Below are 23850 nucleotides of genomic sequence, written 5' to 3' on the forward strand. Positions count from 1 at the left end.
TCCTCGTTAAGTGCTTCTGTTTCAGGGGTCACTTTTGCTCCTCGGATCAGATTCTTGGATTTCAGCCGGTCTCAGGTCTTTACTTCCTGTTCCAGATCCAGTCAGAGGAGCTCGTCTCATCCGATCCCTTTAGATTCAGCTTCAAGTCACTGACGTTAAAATTAATGTCAAAAAACCTGAAATCTTTTCATTTGAAGTTTTTATGGAAAACACGAACTGGCTTCTGAACGTGACGAGAAACATCAGTAATTATTTTTCATCAGCCACCAGCTGGTCTGATCGCTGCAGGCGGACCCCGCCACACTCTGACAAGGAGCTGGTGGAGGAGACGGTCTGCAGGGTCGCTCAGTTCTGGTGGAGATCTGTTTGACCGGATCCAGGACAGACGGGAGATCGGACCTGGACTGCAGCTGGTCCTGGGAGAACACGTGATGTCATGTGAGCTTCGTGCAGACGACGAGCGGCAGAACGACTTTTATTATTCTGTTCCTTTCATTCAATCTGTCGTCAAGAAGTCTGATGTTTCATTCAAAGAAAGATATTACCATTAAATCTAAATTATTATTAATTATGAGACATTTAATTTGAGCTGCTGCTCAACAATGATTCAGGTCAGTTTCAGTTTGTTCTGTGTCAGTTCACCAATAATCAATGAAATATTTCATTAATCAGTGAAAACATCCAATTATGAGTTTTATGGCTCTCAACTGAAAACAGGTTGTGTGAACTTTAACTTCCTGTCGTTTTAAAGACTAAAGCTCAAAGATGAAGATGCTGGAGTTCACTTCCTGTTGTCTTTCAGAGTAAAAGTCGGTCTGCCCCCCGGCTGCTCCGGTCTCAGTACTGCTCAGTTTCTTCAGATGTTTGTGAGATCCTGGACTCAGATCCTGATGTGTCCCTCTCAGGGTCCCAGGTCTCTGGTTCTGATCCGGTCCCTGGTCTGTGGATCCTCCTCTGGTCTCATTTTGTTTAGCTTCTATTGATCCCGTTTCTGTGCTCCAGCTGAGACCAGGCGACCCTCTCCGTCAGGATCAGTGCTGGGTCCGGACGTGGCTGTGGAGGCGGGTCGCCGAGGAGAACCTCTTGCCGCACTCAGAGCAGCGTAGCACCAAGGCGGTGCTGCCGGGCGGAGAGGAGGGCGACGCCGTGTCAGCGCCAACGTTTTCTGCGATGTGAGTCTGACGGTGAGCCTTCAGGAGAGACATCCGACTGAACCTGCGGCCGCACTCCTCGCACTCTGACCACACCCTCCGCCTCTTCTTCTGCACAGACACACAGGAAACAGATCAGAGAGCAGACAGCCATCATCATCATCATCATCATCATCATCATCATCATCACTGACTGAAGGTGTTTGATCATTTCATTTTGTTTTGTGATAAATGTCGACAAATCTGCAGAAACATAAACATCCAACATGTTGCTCCTCCTCACCTTTCTCCCTTTGTCCTCCTCCTCTCCCTCTTCTTCTTCTTCCTCTTCCTCCTCTTCCCTGGTTGTCAGGGGCGACGGGCAGATCGGGCCAGGCGGCTGGACGCTGTCTTGGAGGTCGCTGCCGCCTTCAGTCGCCAAAGCGGCCAGCGTTTCGTTGGCGGCGGCGTCCTCGTCCTCCTCGAGCAGCTGAGATGGAAGAGTCAGGAGACGATGAAGCATCGAGGCAGAAGAGCGACGACCCGAAGATCCTGAAGACAGAAACAGTCATCAGATTATTTATTTAGCCTCTCTACACCTGAACTTTCTCCTCCTCACAGCTTCACAACAGCCTCGTCACTTTAGTTTGATGCATCTGAGGTGAATTCTGGATTCTTGTTATTTCCCAACATCAGCAGACTGATGTGGACCAATCAGACGCAGCGAGACGAGACAAAGAGGTAAAAGCCGTAAGAAGCCGTAAACAGACAGAGAGGGAGGCTGGAATGTGGAGAAAAGACGTGTTAGTGTCTCGTATCTGCAGAGAGTTTCTGATTTTCTCTCTTTGTTGCTGCTCGGGACGCTTTACCAACCCAACATGTGTCTATTTGACGTCCTGGGAATGAGACTCAACAATCAACTGTCTTTGTGGTGCGTTCAGGAGCAGCTGGGAGAAATCCTACTGATTCTACCTTTAACTTTAATAGTCTTTGAATTCTATTAATATGACGTGAGCTTCAGTTAGCTTTGAGCACAAATGTCCTTCAGAGGGAGACTTTTTACTCTGATACTCTGAGTCCATGTCAGAGCCTGAACTCTGTTACTGTGCTGGAGGAAACAAGCTGGATCAGAACTTCTACTGTCACCAGAGTCTGTTTGTACAAGAGTACCTGAACGTCTCTCTTCAGTAACTGAGAGTGTTTTCAACAATCAGTCCACCAGAGGGCACACACACACACACACACACACACACACACACACACACACACACACACACACACACACACACACACACACACACACACACACACACACTATTTACAATGTGTGCATTTGTTGAGGGCTAAAAAACTTTTTTCATTAAATTGATTTTATTTTTCTTTGTTTTGTTGTTTGTCTTTATAGATTTCTGTTGTTAAACATGTTTAGATTTTATTAAATCGTATTTTCTTGTGTTCTGAATTCTTCACATTTTACTGTCGCCTGTTTTTAAAATAAATCTTTATACATTTATCTTAAATATAATGATGTTGTAGTCGTGCTGCAGGCCTGCAGGCTTAAAATGATATAAATATACATAAACAGCATCTGCTGTGTTTATGTTTTAAATATCTGTTTTATTTATCATATTTAACTTTTGTATCTTCAGCTCAATAATCAATATTTTCACTTCACGTTTTCTTAAATGATTTTATAAATATACTGTTTATAATTAAGTCATAATTTGTCATATTTTATTCTTATTTATCTGATTAAGAACTATTTCATTTTTCACTATTTCTTTATCCAACACTTGCTCTGCTTGTTTCTCTCTCAGGTGTCTCTGCTGATCCCGTCTGCAGTGCAGGTGAGGAGTCGGGGGTGTTGGGGCTCACCTGTGGGGCTGAGGGGGGGTCCAGGTGAGGGTCCAGGTGAGGGTCCAGGTGAGGGTCTGCTGCTGTTCTTCTGACTGTCTGCAGCCTCCTCGTCAGGAGAAAACACCTCCATGTCCTCCAGAGGAGTCCAGCGGGGGTCCTGCTGGGGGGAGGAGGGGGAGGGCTCCAGGGTCAGAGAGGGGGCGGGGACAGGTGGCACCTGCTGAGCTCCGCCCTCAGCCAGGCTCCGCCCACCACCTCCTCCATCGAGCTCTTTGATCTGCCAGACGTCACTGCACCACTTCTGACCAAAGACCTTGTCCAGGATGGGAACCCAGTCCTGAGAGACCGAGAGGACGGGGGGACGCTCCGGCTCTGAGGGGGGAGGAGGGGAGGAGGTAGGATGTAAGGAGGGAGGCGAGAGAAAGAAAGGAAGGAAGGAAAGATGTAAGGATGAGAGGTAGAGGAGGAGAGGGGAGGGAGGAAAGTGAGGATACAAGGTAGGTAAAGAAGGAAAAAGGGGAAGGAAGTTAGGAAGGAGACAAGAAAGAAGGATGAGGAGAAGAAGAAGAGGAGGAGAATTAAGGAGGTGTAAGAAAGGAGAGAAGAGGAGGCAGAAAGTGAATGAAGGATGGACGGGAGGAGAATAAGATGAAAAGATGAAGAGATTCAGAAATAAAATCATTTTGGACATTAAACAAACAAACGTCTCCTCTCGTCTCTCACCGTCTCTCTGCGTCGTCTCTTTGGACTTGGTGACCTCGGCTGGTTCCTCTCGGGCGTCCTCAGAGTCGCTGGGTGACACTGAGTCGTTCTCTGACCCTCTCCTCCTCCCCCCTGCTCCTCCTGCTCCTGCTCTCCCCTTCTCTCCTCCTCCTCCTCCTCCTCCTCCTCCCCCTCTGTCGGAGCTCTTCCCCAGCCTCTCCTCCAGCGTCTGCTGCTCTCGCTCCATCTTGGTGATCTCCAGCAGCAGGTCGTCAAACGACGCCTCCACGATCTTCGTCAGCTCGCGCACCGCGAAGTCCAGGACCTGCTCCATGACCGACTTCAGCTGGTCTGAGGAGAGACACCATCATCATCATCACTGTGAGAAAGTCCTACAGGTCAAGGCCCAACAGCACCGCCTACTGGTGCCGCCTAGGACAACTAGCAGTACAGGAGTCAGGACAAGCCCAGAAACACAGAGGAGCAGCCGGCAGTCAGCGAGGAGACCAAGCTGCATGGACTCTGTGTGTTCCCCTCACTATGTGTGTTGATGACGTATGTAAATAGTTTCTGACTGTAGTTATGGCTAATTTGTTCACTGCTGCAGCTCATGTTATTTTACATGGAAATATGTTGTGTGTTTGAGCTCAGTAGCTTGTGTCTCAGCAGAACTTAGCTGCCCTTTACTAGCACTGCAGCCACATTTGGACTGTGAATGAATGAATATTGTTAACTGAGTTTATTTCCTCTCTTTATTTTCAGACCACACACACAAACACACAGACACACACACACACACAAACACACACACAGATGTGTGTTGTACAGTTACGTAAAAGTCCAACCACCTCATTGAAGAAGTCAAATTTCTCTCCAAGTGCCTTGATTCTCTGACCGGAATCAGAGTCCATCATCTGCTGCCTCAACCAGGAATCCTTTTACAGAGGCTCGCCCTCGAACAATCACCATCATCATCATCATCATCATCATCATCACCATCACCACCATCATCACCACCACATCATCATCATCATCATCATCACCATCACCACCATCATCACCACCACATCATCATCATCACCATCACCATCATCATCATCATCATCATCACCATCACCACCATCATCACCACCACATCATCATCATCACCATCACCATCACCACCATCATCATCATCATCATCATCAGCCAAGTAAATTAACCAGTAATCCTCTCAATAGAAACATGTATTCACCTCCTAGATAACGACAATAATTCAGCAGGTTTTTGATCAGTAACTCAGCTACATCACTGAGGCCCCGCCCCCAATAAGTCATGTGACCTGCAGTCGCTCTGATGACCCACTTTCGGCTCAAAATAAATAAATAACCGCTAAAAACCGTTAATCTGATCTCATGAACAATCTGCTGCCTGTAACTGTTACACTAACTGTGTGACGTGTGTGTGTGTGTGTGTGTGTGTGTGTGTGTGTGTGCACTATGATGCAGGGACGTCCTGACAGATGTTAGAAAACACACCAACACGTCGTATCAGCAGGATTTTAAAAGTTTTATGTGTCAAGTGAAGATTGAAACTAGATCATGAATCATATCAAGACTGTAATATCTGTCAAATGATCCTAATATGATTTTTATTATTATTATTATTATTATTATTATTATTATTATTAATAATAATAATAATAATAATAATAATAATAATACATTTAACGCTTTTCAAGCCACTCCAAGATGCTTAAAACCATTCTGAAACACACTGTGCAGCACTGTTTACATTTTAATAAACTAACTGTGATTCATTAACTCGTTTGCAGTGAAGAAGAGCTTCAGAGTCAGCTGACTGAGTGATGACATGCCTGTTGTCATGGTAACCCCAGGTCCCGGAGTCATGGAGATAATTAGACACCTTCGGTTTACAGTGACGATTCTGAACATCTTCATCACAACACAACAAATCAAAGATGGCTGCAGTCTGACTGTGAAGGTCTTCAGTAAGTGTTAATGTGTTTCAGTTTTCATAAGTAATGTTTTCATTCAGTAATTATGGTTTTTTGAATCTGAACAGCTGTTTCTAAGCTAATTAGCCCGGCTGCTAACGACACATAAGCCTGGAGATAACTGAACTGCAATTATCGTCACTACATGTTCAGACCTGATCAACAGAAATATCAACAGCAGGATTTTTACTGAGTTGTCTTAAATAAAACATAATTTCATATAACATGTCATTTAACTTTTAATCTAATGTTTTTTCTTTTAAAATAAAGTATAACTGCATCATTTAAGTGGATACGTTGTGATTTATTTATGCACCTTGGAGATTAATTACCTTCCAAAACCTTTTTTTTTTTTCCTGAAGTTTTTTATTTATCTATTCAACTATATTCAACTCTGTGTTAATGTTTTATGTCTTATTTTATGTGATCAGAGGAGTCCTTGTCTTACAGTTTGTAAATCTGGATTTGAGAACAAAAGTTGAATTTGCTGAAGTGTTTATTCATCAATGAGATCTGGGATCGATTATCTTGGCTTTGTTCCTTTCGGCTCCTTGGTTCTTCAAACACATAAGTTTTTTTTATTACATAGAAAGAAATATCTTCATGTTTAATGTTTGCTGAATGAACACACAGGACAAAATAGTTAGGACTTAGTTGTAGACAGCATTTCATAAAGTTTACAGTGTGTACTAACGCAACAAGTCGCAAAATTGAGCATTTTTTAAAGGGAATCCGGCGACTTTCTCCAAAGCAGTGAAGACATGAATAAACTGACACTTTTGACAAGGCAAGAAACAACTTCATGTATTGTACTTAATGCCGAATTTACCATAAAGCACCAATGAATTAGAATTTTCCAGAGCCCTCACAAAAACTTCCTCAAGTTTCTCCTCATGATGCAACAGCTCTTAAAATCGCGGGACTTGTAAGGGAGTCATTGTGATTCATTGTTCTGCCCTTTTAACAGGTTTTATTCTGTTTTATTCATGTTTTCACGTGAACTGTGAAAAGTTTGTTGGTTGTTATTTTCAGTGTGGAGCTGATGTGTTGAATGACACTAATACAGGTTATTTCACTGTGAGGTAAGACTCATGTCATTTATTTCCTTTAATTAAACCCTGAGCTCTGTCAGCATTAAAGGGGCAGTGTGTGATTTTGAGTCAACTATTGAATATTGATTATATTTGTTGATTTGTTGAGAACAGCGGTTGAACACAGGTCCGGTTCTCCTGGTTTCGATCTCTGCCCCACCTGAACGAGCTGACAGACTCATCAATGCTCGTCCTCGCAGCCACATCTTCAACACGCAGGACAACAGAAATGAACAATCACGCCATTTTGTCGTCTCTCCATGATGCTAATCAACAGCCTGCATGTGTCAGCAGGATTCTGTCTTTAGCACCTTTAAATTCTGTCTCATTCATTTATTGTTTTCCTTGTTTGTTGAAGTTTATCGTCTCACTAGCTAGCACTGCTAACACGAGCACCGCTAACACGAGCACCGCTAACACGAGCACTGCTAACACGAGCACCGCTAACACGAGCACCGCTAACACGAGCACCGCTAACACGAGCTAGCTAACACGAGCACTGCTAATACGAGCACTGCTAACACGAGCACTGCTAACACGAGCTAGCTAACATGAGCTAGCTAACGTTAACGTCTCCAATGCTAATCACTGCAGTGAAGTGTTTGTTTCCGTGTGCAGAGCAGCTGAACAAACCCTGACACTGCTGCTCAGTGGAAAAGTTAAGAAATGTGTTTGTTGGTGTTACAGACACGCCGAGCAGTAAAACCACCTCGTGTGACTCAGTCCTGTCAGAGCTGATGACATCACTGATCCAGATGTTTCACACATCAGGATCAGATGTTGTGTTTTAATGATGTTCCTGTTATTTCGTCCACAGCCTGTTTATGATGATTTTAATTGAGCACTCGATAACAAAACGTACAGAGTCGATTCATGAACACGTAGTAAAGACTATATATATCAGAGGACACTGACTCTGTGTTTCCCTCCTTAATGACCATTAAGTTCATAATGAGGCTTGTTAAAGGGGAACTCCAGCCTGTCGTCTGAGCTGTTCTCAGATCAGCTCTGCTGTGATTAATGGCCTCAGATCAGAGACGATAACAGAGAGGACATTTGTTCTGTTTCTGTACAGACGTGTGGAGTCTGTACGAGCCGTCAGCTGCTGACAGGCGACACCGAAGTCCTCTGAGAACAAGATGGTGTCAGTTCACTGAAGAAAAGGAAAAACACCTTCAGTTCTTCTCCTTCTTTTACTGACGACACTCTCACTGTTAACTGACCGACTGTAGCTGGTTTGTAAAAGTCTTAATATAAAATATGCTCACGAATGAAAAAGTCAGGAAACCAGGAAGTCAAAATGTAATTCTGTATCTGAAAACATTTAGAGTTGAAGAGTTTGACAAACGAGGACCAAAGAAACAAACAGATGATGGATGGAGATTAATGGCTGCAGCTCCAGATGATAAATATGCTCATTATCAGTTAGTCTGCAGATTATTACCTCAGTGTGTCCTGTTTAATTATTTGTGACATGTTTCTTCTGTCTTCATCTTGTTTTGTTCGATAGTCAGAAACTATTGTAAAGTTTCTTATTTATCTCATCTGATAAACAGAAAAAGGACAAGTTTGATATTTTGTAAAGAAATTAATCGATTCATGATTCATCAACAGTTAAAATACTTATATTCTGTTGATGTCGCTGCTCGTTTCAGCTCTGAGTGTGATATGAAATCACAACACTTATTATTTCTCCAGTAAACATTAATGTTCAGACGACAGATGTAAACAAGATGGAGACGATTCAGACGATCAACAGATGAAATGCAGAACGTGAAGCTTTCCTGTTCTCACATGATTACATGTAATTAATTAAAATGTCTGAGTCTTAAAAAAGAAAAACAAGACATTCAAAGACCTTGGACTCATAATTTGGCAGTCAACTGTGACAGCATCGTTTGAAATGATGAATCATCAGCGGCTGCTCTCAGATCAGCTGTCAACTTTGATTTCACAACTTGTGTGTGCGTGTGTGTGTGTGCGTGTGTGTGTGCGTGTGTGCGTGTGTGTGTGTGCGTGCATGTGTGTGTGTGTGTAAAGCTCTGGCTGTTGTTGGCAGCAATCAACTCAAAATAATTTCCCTGAGCAGTGAAATTAAGTAAAGTTGATAATTTAATTCAGAGAGTTTCTATCTTGTGGAGTCGATGTGGATAAATCAGATAACTCCAGTATCACACATAAAGTGTTACATGCATTACAAGTGGATCACTTCAACATATAACAGCTGATAAACTCCATAAACTTATTTTAAGCAGATTTAATTAATCACATCACATTTATGCATGTCGACTCAATGTGACACTCCACTTGTCCATATGTCCATATGTTCATGTGTTCATGTGTCCATATGTCCATATGTTCATGTGTTCATGTGTTCATGTGTTCATGTGTCCATATGTCCATATGTTCATTCAGTGGGAGGGATGAGTCAGAACAACTCATGAAAAATTTATTAAATCTGATGTTTTGTTATGAATTAAACCGTTTGTAATGCTGAACTCAGTAATCGACGAGGTGATTGTCAGAGGAGTAACGATCTGTAAAGTACTCCGCTACACTGACAGCATCAGGTACTTTACAAGGGAAGAGTTTTACTCCCCAAAAACTTTTTTTTTTTTCCCATCTCCTAAAACAGACAACAGAGGGTGATGAGGCTGAAGCCTGAGCTGAGTTACTGTGAGCAGATTACTGCAGCGCTCGGTGGGATCAGACACACTCACACTTCTTCTCTTCTTTCTGAACACGGCATCACAATCTTTTGTTTTCAGAACTACAACTCTTTGTGGTGTCGTTAGATTTCAATCAATCGATTGATCAATATCTTATACTTCCTCTCCACTACATTCATTTGATTACTTTATCAACAAGTTACTCTGCAGATTCAGATTACTCAGGCTGGTAACTGTGAGGTCAGGTAGTGACGCTGTGTGACAGGATGTGACATCATCAGTGGCACATTTTTAAATCACTACTGATGAACACAAACATGAATCTGGACCCTGATGATGGTGGACTTCTGGTCAGAACTTACATGTTTCAGTGGTTCTAATCCTGCAATCTGCCTCAGGACACCAACAACAGGAGCAACGGTTCAGTTTATAATCAGCAGACCGCTGCAGTCTGATTACTGAGAGGACTTTCTGAATAAAAGCAGATTTTGAACGATGACGTAACGACGATGTAACGACACACTGAGATGCATCGAGAACCGTTTTGGTTTTGAGTCGCTGGCGGCTGAGTGGTGATGGAGTGACGACCTGTGTACCGACATCGACACGTGATAATTACATTAGATTCTAGCTTTAGTTTTGATTGGAAGTCGTTGGACTCCTGCAGGTTTCTGAGGGTGGGGGTCTCCCTCTGGTCTCAGATCTGTCTGGGGGTTCATTTAACAACTTAAACAAACAGAATCCACCTCAGCGCTCCGTGTCCTCGTCCTCCTGCTGCTCTCCATCCTTTGTTTCTGCACAGCCAGCAGACGTGGCAGTGAAAGCGTAGCCTAGTTTCCTCTCTGCAAACACTCTCTCTCCACAAAGCAGGCGACCTCTGACCCGAGCGCGTCGAGGCCGCGGCCTCATTATCTCGCTGTCTGTCGGTCCGGCTTTCTACTTTTATTACACGCTTTGCTGCACGCTCTGTTTACATGCTGACGCTGACAGCAGCAGCTCCTGGACACTTCATCACTGGGTTATTACATGTCACTGCGTCAGTGTTTGAAAGCAACTCCGGCCGTCAGAAGTGTGTGGAAGTAAACGGAGTGACTCAAAGCAGAATGCTAACTCACAGCTAGTTAGCTCCAACAAGTCTGCTCAGAAACTGGAGTTCTGCCTGTTGGGACATAAATCTGCAGGCAGTAGTCGCCTCTGGAGCTCTCACAGTGCAAAGATCAAGAATAAATCACCTCCCTGGGAAAGAAGGAGGACAAGTGACCGCCAGAGAACTGACTGTGGACAGCTGCTGGAGACAGAACGAGCAGCAAACCTCCCAACAACAGATTAAGAAAAGATTAACTTCACTGCTGCAGGACGACGTCAGACGACCAGCGAGAGGCTGAAGAGAAAACTCTACTCTTCAAACTTTGACCTTTCTGGCCTTCAACGCTAGTTTGAATGTTTTCTAGTCAGGAGTCTTGAAAAGTCTTGACTTCCACTTGAACACAGTGCAGAAGCTTCAGTCTCAGTATGATCAGATGTCAGAGTGTCATTCATCTCAGACCACAACATCCAACTGGAACCAGGACGACCGGACTGGACTCAGCTGAACGACAGGAACTCCACGTTCATTTGTTTTCATGTCTGAGCCTAAAAGATGATGTGGAGCTCCACAGGGCTGCATTCTTTAACCTTTTCTGTTCAACATCAAAAGAAAAACTAATTTCATTGATAGCTTTAATTGAGGTTCAAGAAGTTCAGTTTCTGTAATCTGTCCAGAGTGAACCCTCGTCATTAAAAGATCTCTGAAAAGGAAAATGAACCAACATGTCCGCCGACACATCGATGTATTTAACCATCTCTGTGGGTGACTCTGCTCCCAAACACAAAACAAACAAATCAATCAGTTCACCCAGTCAGAGTTCCTGCCCGGCCGGCCTGGTTCTCCCTTCTGATGAGACGCGAGCGTGTTGGACGATGCGCTATGATTGATCGTCAGAGCAAAGGCAATCATTTCCAATTACAGTCAAACTCTTCAGCTCGTCAGTGGTTTGATTTTAAGTATCTAGTTCCTCCAGAGGCTGAGGAGAACTAATCTTTTCAACAATAACAATGAAAACACTGAATAATTGTTTTTGGAGCCAAAGATTGAAAGTCGGAGCTCAGCTTCAGTCCAGAACCAGTCCAGAGTTCTTGATGCGGTCCTGGACTCGAACCTCCAGCATCTTCAGAATTAAAGGACTTCTATCTTCTTCTAACAGTTCTAACAAACTGGACGTGCAGCAGACTAACGCTGTGTTCACAGGTCTCAGGTCAGTCCTGAGGGGGACCAGGTGAGACCAGCTCTAAAATACAGCAGTTGGTTTATGCAGTTCTGAATGGTTCAGTTGTGATCAGCTGCATCATGAAGCGTTCAGACGTCTCAGCTCGTCTGTTTACTGTCGTCAGCGCTCGACCCTCACTGGTTCACACAACCTGAAGTGAAGTAGCTCACACACTTCATTATGTTTCATTTCACTACAAAATTAGGAATAATTCTGCAGCTCAGTCTCTGACAGAATGTTCTGCTTCCTCTCGCTCGACTGCCACACAAAAAGAACAACTCAGTTTTTATGCTCTTGATGTTTCAGACGTCCTTTGATCACATTAAATCTGTGACTGTTGCTTCACACGTCACTGGAACTCCTGAATTGTGTTACTTCAATATCGTTATTATTATTATTATTATTATTATAATTATTATCATTATTATCATCATCATCTGACTCTTGTGCCTCTTCTGTCGACTGTCTTATGTAAAGCTGTGAATCACGCTGTATAAATAAAACCGCCTCGTCTCATTCGGCCATCTGCTTGATTTCAGGTCACGTTCGGATATTTTGTGTTTATGTGTAGAATAAAATCCTGCTCAGGTCGGGACGTGATTGGCCGTCTCCGCTGTGATGTCACCATCTGTCCTGAGATCTTCCCTGATCATTGCGTGTCACGTATGTGGCCTGGATTTCCAGAGGGGGAGGATGGGCGAGGAAGATTTGCGTGTCAGATGTGTGTTTGCGTTCGAGTGCACAAATGTGTGCATGCATGCGAGAGAGTGCGGCGGCCTTGTTTCTCACGTGTCTCTGCATGTGTGTGTGTGTGTGTGTGTGTGTGTGTAAGCTGCAGAAGTGAAACACCCAAACAAACACACAGCGGTGTCTGACATCATCAGTCCTGCTCTCATGGATTACTGTCAGCGGATCAGCTTCTGTGTGTTGAACACAAAACCTCCACTTTCACACGCGACTCAGTCGTGATCAGATTCTGCTCACATCACTGATTCTATCAGACATCTGTAGACTTGATTAACCGACTCGTTGATCAGAAAGAAATAAAACAATCTTCCTAATCAATGAATCACTGACAAGCAGCTGAATCTAAACCCCGGCTGTTTCCTGTTTGATATCACAGTCAGTGAAGCTCTTGGTTGGTGGCCGGTGATATTTAATTACCACTAAATTAACTGATTAACCAATAATGTATTCATTATGCTGTGCATGATTTGTGTCCTGCTTTTTCGTCTAATCATATTGACATTTCTGAACTTGTAACTTTGTTGGTTTCCTCTGTGTTTACAGAAGACGTGACACACAGTTGCACACCTGCACTGTGAACTACGGAAGCCCTCAGCGGTCACAGGTCGAACAGCTGATGTCCTCCGTTACACAGACGACCAGTTTCATTCCATTTGTTTACTTGAGATCAGGTGTTTATTTATGTCACACAGGGAAATTATCTTGTTATCTCAGAAAAACTGGGACAAAAATAACACATAAAATTTAACAGAGGAAGTCATATGTTTGACCTTTGACTGTTTGGGGCTTCCATAGAAAACTCTGCAACAAAGCCACAGAGCTAATCACCACCAGTCCAGCGAGCTGATTGGACGAGCCCGTGTCGTCAAACCGAGAAAATCATCAGATTAACCAGATATATAAAGACATCGATCAATAACTAAACTAATCGGTAGTCACAGCTGTTGTGTACCTGCGCTGAGCGGTCGAGTCACAAGGCTTCACATCTACTGATCACTGAGAAATGACAGTCAGCAGATTAATCAATAATGAGATCGATCACGAGCTGCAGCCCTTCTTACTTATATGTTGCAGACGATCGCGTGACAAAACCAGAGAGTCTCCGTTTGATTCGTGACGCGACACAAAGAAAGACGCTCACGTGGCGTCTTCAGGTGATCGGCGTCCATCTTGTTTCTGTCTGTTTTCAGCAGCTCGAATACGATCAGACCAAAATGTATCGACACGATTGGTGACGATTAGTCGATCAACAGAAACGTTTCATTCATTCTCCAAGAGAAAACGTCAAACGTGGTCAAAGCTTCTTAAACGTGATGCGTTCGCTGACAGTAAGGAGTCGCTGGGTTCTGAGCAGGTGACGACGTCACTTTGATGAGTATTTCTGACATGTATAGACCAAATGTTTCATCAATCAATAGTGAGAATGATCTGTAGTTGCAGCTACAGGACTGGACGTCTGCTCGGCTCGGTCCAGATCGTCGGCTGCATTTGATCGAGACAAACTTGTCGTTCGGCAGCTCGTGTTTCCGATCCGAGACTGTGACATCACAGACTTGTCAGCGATATCCGAGTGAGCCGCCACTCGTCTGAATCCTGCCGCTGACCTTTGTGTCCTGTCGTCTTCCTTCATTCAAACATCTCAACAAAATGGACTCCCTGCAGACGGATGCCCAAAGCTTCACCTCGTGGATGAACAGTAAACGGACCTGGAGGCACTTTTCTGGTGTTTGCCGGTTGAACTGCCAGCGCAAATCATCTGCTGACGATAAATCTGACTCGACAGCCGTAAAAACAGTGAAAGACTCCGTCTGAATGTGAGAAATCACCGCCCATGCTTCATCTTTGTCCTGCCTTCGCTTCGCGCCTCCACTCTTTTCTTCTCCAGTGAAACACTGACTATGGCTCTGCCACGATGTGGGTCTGCAATCCCGTCGTCTCCTACAGTGTGTTGCTTCTTTGTCCTGGTCCCCCACCCACCACCACCACCACCACCACCTCCGCCCCTCCAGGCCTACAGAGAGGACATGTCACAGAAAGCTGTAAATCTGGTTTTATGATGCACCAGCTTCAGGATTCGAGGCGTCGTCTTTCTCTGTATTTTTACCTCCGCAGTGTGTTTGTGTTTGCGCCCGTGTTGCTCAACCAGCCACTTCTCATGAACCTGTTCTGTCAAAGTACACGCATGTGATCCGACATGACAGCCACATGTGGTATTTACGGACCAGGAGGCCTTGGCCATCCATTATAATCTCTAATATGGGGTTCACCTTCATTCTGGCCCAGTTACAGTCGTCCGGACACACTGGAGGCTGCATGACGACAGACTGAAGCTTCTTTGTGCTGCTCAACATGTCAGCAGCTCGTGAATCTGTCTGTCTCACCTGCAGGCCTCACTTTCTCTCTCTGCAGCTCCGTTTACTCATAAACCCTGAAAACGGCCTGCAGAGTTACGCAATCAGCGTTAGCGTGCAGAGACGGAGGGAGGAGTGCCGTGTGTGTGTGTGTGTGTGTGTGTGTGTGTTGTATAACGGCTGCCTACCCACGACTCGTCCTCTCTGCTCCAGGCGGCGTGTGTCGGTGTGCAGCCCGAGCTCGGTGCCCTGCCCTCCGGGGGCGTGTAGCTGCTGCTGCCGCTGCTCGGGCTTTGTTCTGCCGCCGTCCGCCCGCTCGTCCCCCGCCGCCTTGCCAGCCTTGTTCTTACCAGACACCGGAGAGCCTCCGCCGTCCGCGGGGTTGGTGCTGGCTCGGCCCCGGTTCTCCCGCGACTGCAGCTGGAGCCTAAGCCGGCGGTTTTCTTGCTCCTTCACGGCCGTCTCCAGCAGCAGCGTGTTCAGGCTGGAGCCCACCGTCTTGCTTATTTCCTGGACGGCGAGCTGAACGACTTGCTCCAGCACGGACTCCAGCTGGCCCTGGAAAAACGAAATGTACACGGCCCCGTTCATGTTTTCGCCCCCTCGTATGGGAGGGCTCTCTCATTCTTCTGTACCCGAGCCCCCAGCCCACCCCCCTGCCCTGTCTCCCCGGCGGAAAACTGGGTAAAAATCAGCCCGGGTCGCTCGGTCGCTCCGGCGGCTGCTGGACTCAGTTCCTGCGGCTGCTGCTGCTCTCCGCCTCGGCTCACCGCGCGTGTTCGGCCCCTCCGGAGGCTACCGGAGCGACCCGAGTAGAGGCGCAGCGACATTTTCCCGCCCACATGTCTTGGCCCGCGCGCTCCGTGCACGCTCGCGCTCCTGCAGTCAGACGCGCCATTTTGATTTTGAGAAAAACACACGAGTCCAGAGAGAGTCAGAACCGAGACCCCTGACCCGGACCCGGCCGAGCAGCGGGCCTCTGGTCACTACACTGGTACCGACCCACTGAGCCTCACACGGACTTCTGGACCGTACTGGACTGATATGTTGAGCTAACATGCTGCTAGCTTACTTTGTGCCTCTTTGTTTCCCTCAGCTGCCTGTTCACATGTTCACATGTTCACATGTTCACAAACAGCCTCATCTCTGTGTTATTAGATATTATAACTCATCTGAAATCACACGTCTGTTATCTTCACAGGCTGCAGTTTGCTGATGCTAGCGATCGGTCGATTGATTGATTGATTGATTGATTTTTACTTCAGCCAACAAACTTCCCTTTGTTCTCCGAATCTGGTTCAGTTTGATATACAATGACACAAAGGAAGTGGATACTTAAAGGAGCAGTCTGTAGTTTAGTAGAAATCCAAAGGTAGAGTAATAAAATGCACCATGTTAGGAGAACATAACATAACCAGCAGTTCTCAGAAGTCCCACAACACTGTGTGACGCTGGGAAGGTGGCAGGGTCCGCCACATACAAACAAAGTAAAACAGTATAAACTGTGTTTTTGTCCTTTAAGGTCAGTTTGTTTATTCAGCCGTAAAAACAAAGAGTTGGATTTTCTGTTGAGCTCGATTCTCTGTTACCTCGTGTTGAAAAATCCATAAAAATGTGATTGATCTTCATTTTTAGGACACTGAAGTTTCTGCAGATGAACCACTGGATTAATCAATAAGTCAGATGGCGTAACCAGCAGCTCTTTTTTAACAAGTCGCCCTTGGGAAGGTTGTAACGAGTGGATTTATTGATGAGTAATCATTTGCTGGCTGTACAGGTGAGTTGAGGCCGTAATAAGAATGATTTTGGTTTTTATTTATTTATGAATCTTCAGTTCTGTCTTTTCCTTCCTCACAGATCATCACTGACCTTCTGGAGGAGAGCTGCATTCATGACTGCAGACCAGATGATCGTTGTAATAATCCTTCATTAATGACTTAGCATTAGCATTTATAGCTGCTGACTTGACATTTATTGTTAGAAACACAGTCGACAACATCTCAGCTATAAGAACACAGTCGATATAGACGAGGAACAGCCGCTCACGCAGCAGAGCTTCTTCTCTTCAGCTGAAAATCCTCCGGTGTGATTTGTTGTGACCTGAATAATTCAGATCTCTCTGCGTTGGTCCAGTTGTTTCCCTGCAGCTCCACATACTGATGGATTTATTCCGGCGCTGAACTGTGTCAAATACATCTTTAAAATCCACATTTATTATCAGATAAAACATGATGTGTATCTTCAGGTTTTTTCTTCCAGCAGGAGCGTCAGCACCGTGTGACGGAGCAGACGGAGCTGCTCCACCATGTGCGTGTCTCATTACAGTCTACTACACTGTAATCACATCCTGGAGGTAACGTGTGATTACAGACACCACCCGCCCACTTCCTGCTCAGCCTCTGTCCACTCACACTCAGTAGTTTGAACAAAGATAAAACTGGATCATTAAACTCAGATCAGACACGCGGCTGAACAACCACAGACACAAACAAACTTCTGACAAAATGGCTGCAAAGCCTCCGTCACTGAACGTTCCATTTAAATTGAGAAGATGATTGAGAGAATGTGGATAAGAGAACGTTCAGGTAAACATCATCAGTGTGTCTCATATCTCTGATATATATTGTTTAGTCTTAGTCGTGTCGTCCAGTCTCTCCTGTGAACACTGAGTCTCTGAGCATCGGTCCGTCTTCACGTCTCTGTCCTGTTCTAACTGTGATGAGACTGTTTTCACTTCTGATGTTGATCTCTTCACATCTCAGACCAACAACAACTCAAACTGCATGTTTAAACTCCCTGATTGTAGCTGGATCATTTAGATTTCGCCTCAGAGATCAGGGCAGTTACACTGTGCAGTTACAGGAATCAAGTTTTAATAAATGAGAATTGTGTTAATTTAACTGGAGGGGGAACATTTCGGTGGTTTTAAAAATGGGTCAGCTTCTGAAGACAGGCAGCTGTCCAGTTTGTTGTGGTTGTGTTTACATGGTTTCCATCATGGAGGAGTGGGTCCAGATGGTCCAGCAGCTTCAGACCCGTCAGATCATCCGTATTAATGATGATGAAGGATTGTGTGTCTGAGCTGCAGTGAATGTGAACATGTCTCCTCTCTGACGGCTCCTACCTGCAGTGTTTGTGCTCATAAAATCCTGACTCATCGCCCTTTAATTGAGCATTACATCACTGACAACATCACAGCGTGTCAGCAGCGGACGGGAGGGGGAGCAGCTCCGCTTTGTGTCCGCAGAGGAAGCAGCTCTCCGCGGCTCTGATTGAACGCATGCTGCAGCAGAGGGACACTCCCCCTAAAAAATCCTGCGCCTTTACTCTGGGCAGTACGGTAACAGCACAGCGCCCAGCCGCTTCGTCAGAGGGGGCGGGGCCAGTGGAGGCGGAGTCAGTCCTTTTGTTTTGAGGAGCTGCAGTAGGACACGCCCCCTCCCCCCGCGGCCCCAGCTCCCCCTGTGGCCGGCCTTGTGAAGCCGAGAGGCGGCCTGCAGCTCGGCAGCGGCCCGCTGACTGGCTGGATGTCTGCTTGCTGCTGTTTTTTTTAAGTTTCCGTTTGCATGCCTGGTGGTGTGAAGGCAACATGTGAATGTAAAGCTGTTATGTCACCAGAGTGTGTTTACAGTACACCATGACAGCAGAGGGGAAGTGGCTTTCATCATTTCCTCCTGATTTCTTTTAGTTGGCACGAATCACTGACTTCATCCTGCAAGAAGAAACTGAAAAGTGCAGTAATCATCACTTTAACTGCACACACCCTTTAATATAAACCAGCACTGGCTTCATGTGCTGCCTTCACTTGATGTCCTGTAAACAGAACATCAGACTGTTTACATGATTGTTATTAATGCCAGTTATCAGACCTGGTGACAGTATTGATTCTGTGATTTTGAGCTATCAGTGATCACAGTTAGGTTTTCTTAACTTGAATAGAAACTTATTTGATGGAGATTCTGCTCGAAACTGAAAACTTTACCGAGGATTTAAGGATTGAAATGAAAGGTTGTATAAGCATGTGCATAATTATGTTTTTGGTGTGTTGTCATAATAAATCCATGTGTGTTGAAGCCCAATCTGCCAGAACAAGAACAAATAAAGTGTAAAACAAATACTTTTGAATGTAAAGCAAAGTAAAAATTGAGATTTTAAGGACAGTTGGGAGCTAAATAAAATACTCTTTCACCTACACTCAGGTGAAACAGAACAAAGAATTTCATGTTGAAACTGATACATGTTGTTTGAAGCCTAAAAGTTCACTGTAGCTGCTGAGCTAGCACTGTTAGCATCACTGTGTCGATGGTGTAAATCTGGTCTGAGATCAGTTAGTGATGTGTTCTCTGCTGCAGACTGTGATCACAGCAGACGAGCTGATGGAAGTCTCAGTTGCTTCAGTTGCTCAGCAGAACGCTGCAACTCTTTTACTGTGAAGCTCCAGAACTGTTCTGTGGACACTTCACCTGACTTTATCTGGAGGGAGGAGAGGATTACATTTACATCTGTGAAGTTTGATTTTTGGGTGAACTGTTCCTTTAATAAAGCTGATTTCCTACTTGGTCCTTTTTGTCCTCAAACCTTCAGCTTCATTACAAACTCAGTCAGAATCTCAAGCTTTCATTCATCCACCGTCAGACTTCCCCTGCAGGCGTCATGTGTTTTTCCACTGGATCATTTCTGATCCACCCGACCTCTCAAAACAAGCGTTCCTAAGGAAGGGCTGGTATCCAAGGCAGAGACAATAAAATGTCTGTAGGAGCAGCCTATAGGATTAGCCGCAGCAGTGGGCTGTATATACAGGCCTATACGGGCACACACGCCTCATAAAACCACCCAGGGCCCCTCTGCTGCAGGAAGAAGGCCGACTCGCTGCATCCACGTCAGCCAAAACCTCCAGTCTGGAACTGCTGCTCGAGGTCACGGCTCCTCTGTGCAGCTTTGTTTCTGCAGGATGAAACTTTAAGGACCCCTGAGGGGACGTGTGGAAGCAAAGACAACATGTCGGACGAACAAACAGCAGCAGCAGAGAAACCAGACTCAGCTTCAACAGTGTAAAGTTAAAAAGCTGTCAGCTTCATCAGGAGAGTTGCAGAAAATATGGAACCACTTCAGTGTCGGGAGGAGAGAACTGAACATTACAACACCAAAACACCTGAAACAGACGCGACAGTCAGCTGATCCCTGCTGACATTTAAACTGTACAAAGACGATTTAAGTTTCTGTAACGTGTTCCAGTCTCTTCAGCTTCATTCATCTCTCTAAATATCTGATCGTTAAGACAGCTGCGAGTTCATCCTCTAATGATCCGAGGGCTTATAAGTTCCTGTGGCATGATGGGAAACTGTCACGACTGTGATGGCACCACTAAAGGGACAGTTCACCCAAAACCTCACCTCCTCTCCTCCTCCTGATGATATAAATTCCCCCTTAAGTTACTTTATTAATTTTAAAAAATGAATCTATTTTATCATCAAGCAGAAGAGAAAATGAGACAGACACGTGCTGATGAACTTTATTTTAGTGAACCGTTTCAGTGAATCCTCCTGAGACTCGTCTTCGTGCTGACTGAACATTCACGTCCACGTGGCAGGAAGTCTTCCTATAGACTGTGTAGGTCGTGGACACGTGGCCGACGTGGACTCGTCGCTGCAGGCTGAGTCATGAAGAAGAAGAAGTGTGACAGTCTGCAGAGCTGAGTTGAACGCTGCACACCGTCTGCAGGCTGACGGCGTGTCTGGACCTGCCTCACCTGCAGCAGCATGAACACACATCAGGTTACACAACAGGTGAAACACATCTGTCACAGCTGGACTTCTCCGGAAACTCTTTATCATTCAGCAATAAAACAGAGGAAATGGTTCCCACAGGGCATTTATGAATTATTAATGAGCTGGTGAACACAAACAGCAGCGCAGACGTGTTTCTACCTCGTCAGCATTTAAACAATTTATTTTATTTCCTCTTTGCAGCAGTTTGGACTGAAGATCGATGAGTTCAGGACCAAAGATATCAGCATCTGTTCCCAGGTGAACATCTTCAAGTCCGTCTGCTCACAGCTGACATCAACTCAGGTCTGATGTGATGTCACTTCCTGCTCTGTATAAAACAAACCTGTCCATCACTGAGACAAACAGACTCCATGTTTCTACTCAAAGACAGAAAGTTCATGTAGAACATTTGCTGAATGAACAAGAAGGTCCAAATAATGCAGAATGAGTCAGAGACAGAGTTTCACAGAGTTTATAAAGTGTCTCCAACTCAACAACTCACTAAACTGACACATTTGTTAAGGGAGTCTGGTGCTGTTGTGTTACTGGTTCAGTGGTTGGATCAGTTGAAACAGACAGTGTAGAAGATGAGTCACAGCAGCAGGCAGAATGAACTGATCCACTACTGAACCAGTAACACACCAGCACCAGACTCCATTAACAAATGTGGTGATTTTAAGAGTTGTTGAGTTGAAACAAACTTTATAACGTAGTGAAACTGTGTCTGACAGATTCTGACTCATTGTGTCCTTGTTGTAAATTCAGCATTAAATGTTTCAGCTGAAGTTGTTTGTCTCCTTGTAGAAAGTGTCAGTTTGTGGCAGCATGTCTGTACCAGCCTGTCTGCTTCTGTGTCTAAAGTGCTAAAGTCTTACCTGCCAACATTGATCAGCTGTTTGAACACACTGTTTACACTGATTTCACCATTTACACTCCATTTATGAAAGAAGAAACATGTTATTGATCTAAACATGTCACATGTTACAAAGACACTAAACAGGAACAATATAGGCGACTTCTTTGTCCCCGTGGAGAAAGTCCCCAGACTCCCTTAACAAATGTGTCAGTTTAGTGAGTTGTTGAGTTGGAGACACTTTATAAACTCTGTGAAACTCTGTCTCTGACTCATTCTGCATTATTTGGACCTTCTTGTTAATTCAGCAAATGTTCTACATGAACTTCTTTCTGTCTCTGAGTAGAAAAATGGAGTCTGTTTGTCTCAGTGACGCTTATTTACATATAGAGCAGGAAGTGACATCATCTCAGATGCAGGTTGATGTCGGCTGTGAAGCACCTGAACGCTGGCGGAGCGTCGACAGAGCTGAACACCACACGACTGCAGAGTGTTGGAGTAAAACTACGATTGTGTCTGAACGTCTGTGAGAGGAAGGAAGTGATGAAGAGGAGACGGATGAGCAGATTTTCTGGACTCTGACAGGAGATGAAGAGATTTACATTAATGAACCAGATGATGTGACGGAAAATAAAAAGCAGCTGAGCTTCAGTCTGATGTCAATAACTATCAATAACTGTGATTGCAAAGAAAAACATGAAGTATTCAGATCTTTAAAGAAAGTATCACACTGTGAAAATATTCCATTACAAGTAAAAGTCCTGCATTGAGAGGTCATAGGATTTGTGCTCAGTATGAGAGGATTTAGTTTTGAGGTTTTCAGTTTCAATCCGGACACACACACGCACACACACACACTGCTGCCCTTCAACCTCGGCCCAAGGTGAAACGTGTCCATCAGCTGCAGTGTGAGCGTCGACCTGCAGGGGGAGCGAGAGACAAGAAGAGAGAGAGTAGAGAGGATGCAGGGAGGGAGGGCTGATCAGTGGTTGACTGATTGATTAATTGATAGAACTGTTAAAGAAAACGAAAAGATTATTGTTGTAAATGTTGTTGAGTTGTGTAAGGTTAGGGTACAAGTACAACACAGTAAGTACAGTAAGTAAAGTACACTACAGTCCAGTAAGTACTTGAGTAAATGTACTTAGTTACTCTGTCAGTGGCTGTGAACAAAAGTTAAAGAGGAGGTGTGATCTGTCTTTGAATAACTTCACCGACTGCTCCTCAGCCTCTCACTCTGCTCTGACCTGAACTCAGTGACTCACTCCTCCTTCTCCTTCTCCTCCTCCTCCTCCTCCTTCTCCTTCTCCTCCTCCTCCTCCTCCTCCTTCTCCTCCTCCTCCTCCTCCTCCTCCTTCTCCTCCTTCTCCTCCTTCTCCTCCTCCTCCTCCTCCTTCTCCTCCTTCTCCTCCTTCTCCTTCTCCTCCTCCTCCTCCTTCTCCTCCTCCTCCTCCTCCTCCTCCTTCTCCTTCTCCTCCTCCTCCTCCTCCTCCTTCTTCTTCTCCTCCTCCTCCTCCTCCTCCTTCTCCTCCTCCTCCTCCTCCTCCTCCTTCTCCTCCTCCTCCTCCTCCTCCTTCTCCTCCTTCTCCTCCTCCTCCTTCTCCTCCTCCTCCTTCTCCTCCTCCTTCTCCTCCTCCTCCTCCTTCTCCTCCTCCTCCTCCTCCTCCTCCTCCTCCTTCTCCTCCTCCTTCTCCTGCTCCTCCTTCTCCTTCTCCTCCTCCTCCTCCTTCTCCTCCTCCTCCTTCTCCTGCTCCTCCTCCTCCTCCTCCTTCTCCTCCTCCTCCTCCTCCTCATCATCATCATAGACTCCATGAAAGGTAAAAGATTTTCTAATTAAACTCGTCTGTCAGTCAAAGTGATTGTTGCATTCGGAAACTTTCGATTTTCATCAGGAAAAACTAAATTTATGAAAAAGTAATACTAATAAAAAACTCAGAGATAGAAAATAAGTCTGAATTTTACAATAAAGATTCAATTTTCTATCTCACAGGTTTGTAAAAAAAAAAAATAGAAAAGATTTACTTCAACAGATTTGTTCAACCAAGTTATGTTTTTGAATACGACTGATAAAGATGCACACGGTTGACACGGTCATGAATATGAGATACACTCAGTTTGGAAGCTTTGAGCTTCTGTATCAAACAAATTGAGTTGTTTGATTCATGACTGTAGCTGCTGTTCGTCATGTTCATCAGGATTTACACTGAATCCTCAAGTGTCGAGTGTTTGTTCTTCATGTCCTCAGAGACGTGTCACCTGCACCACTAGTAAAGAAGTGAAACTCTCATGCGCTTGTCGGGTTAGATGAAGATTTTACTTCTTCTTCACCTCCTTCCCTTCAGATGCTCTCCTCCTCCCCTCTCCTCTCCTCCTCCTCCTC

The 23850-nt window shown here is 45.0% G+C and overlaps 1 protein-coding gene and 1 long non-coding RNA gene across 2 annotated transcripts; one reads left to right on the plus strand and one right to left on the minus strand.

Moving 5' to 3' along the window:
- Window positions 1-182: 182 nt before the first annotated feature.
- On the minus strand, window positions 183-15588 carry si:dkeyp-113d7.10. The gene is made up of 5 exons (XM_037090329.1): window positions 15038-15588; window positions 3711-4040; window positions 3006-3359; window positions 1435-1682; window positions 183-1262 (listed from the first exon to the last, which is right to left on the minus strand). The coding sequence occupies exons 1-5, from the start codon at window positions 15438-15440 to the stop codon at window positions 1032-1034; spliced, it is 1566 nt and encodes a 521-aa protein (XP_036946224.1). The 5' UTR covers window positions 15441-15588; the 3' UTR covers window positions 183-1031.
- Window positions 15589-15704: 116 nt separating this feature from the next.
- LOC119014838 lies at window positions 15705-19526 on the plus strand. Its single transcript, XR_005073078.1, has 3 exons — window positions 15705-15843; window positions 16485-16626; window positions 16707-19526. It is a non-coding gene; the product is annotated as an uncharacterized LOC119014838 (long non-coding RNA).
- Window positions 19527-23850: the final 4324 nt, after the last annotated feature.

Source organism: Acanthopagrus latus, chromosome 23 (genome assembly GCF_904848185.1).
Source record: "Acanthopagrus latus isolate v.2019 chromosome 23, fAcaLat1.1, whole genome shotgun sequence".
NCBI lineage: Eukaryota > Metazoa > Chordata > Actinopteri > Spariformes > Sparidae > Acanthopagrus > Acanthopagrus latus.

Excerpts from the sequence above, each read along its gene's own strand:
- si:dkeyp-113d7.10 (XM_037090329.1), bottom strand. The coding sequence starts at position 15,440 with ATGAACGGGGCCGTGTACATTTCGTTTTTCCAGGGCCAGCTGGAGTCC. Across the intron at positions 3,360-3,710 it reads AGAGACGACGCAGAGAGACG|AGCCGGAGCGTCCCCCCGTC; the intron begins GTGAGAGACGAG and ends CTCCCCCCTCAG. Across the intron at positions 1,263-1,434 it reads AGGAGGACAAAGGGAGAAAG|AAGAAGAGGCGGAGGGTGTG; the intron begins GTGAGGAGGAGC and ends GTGTCTGTGCAG.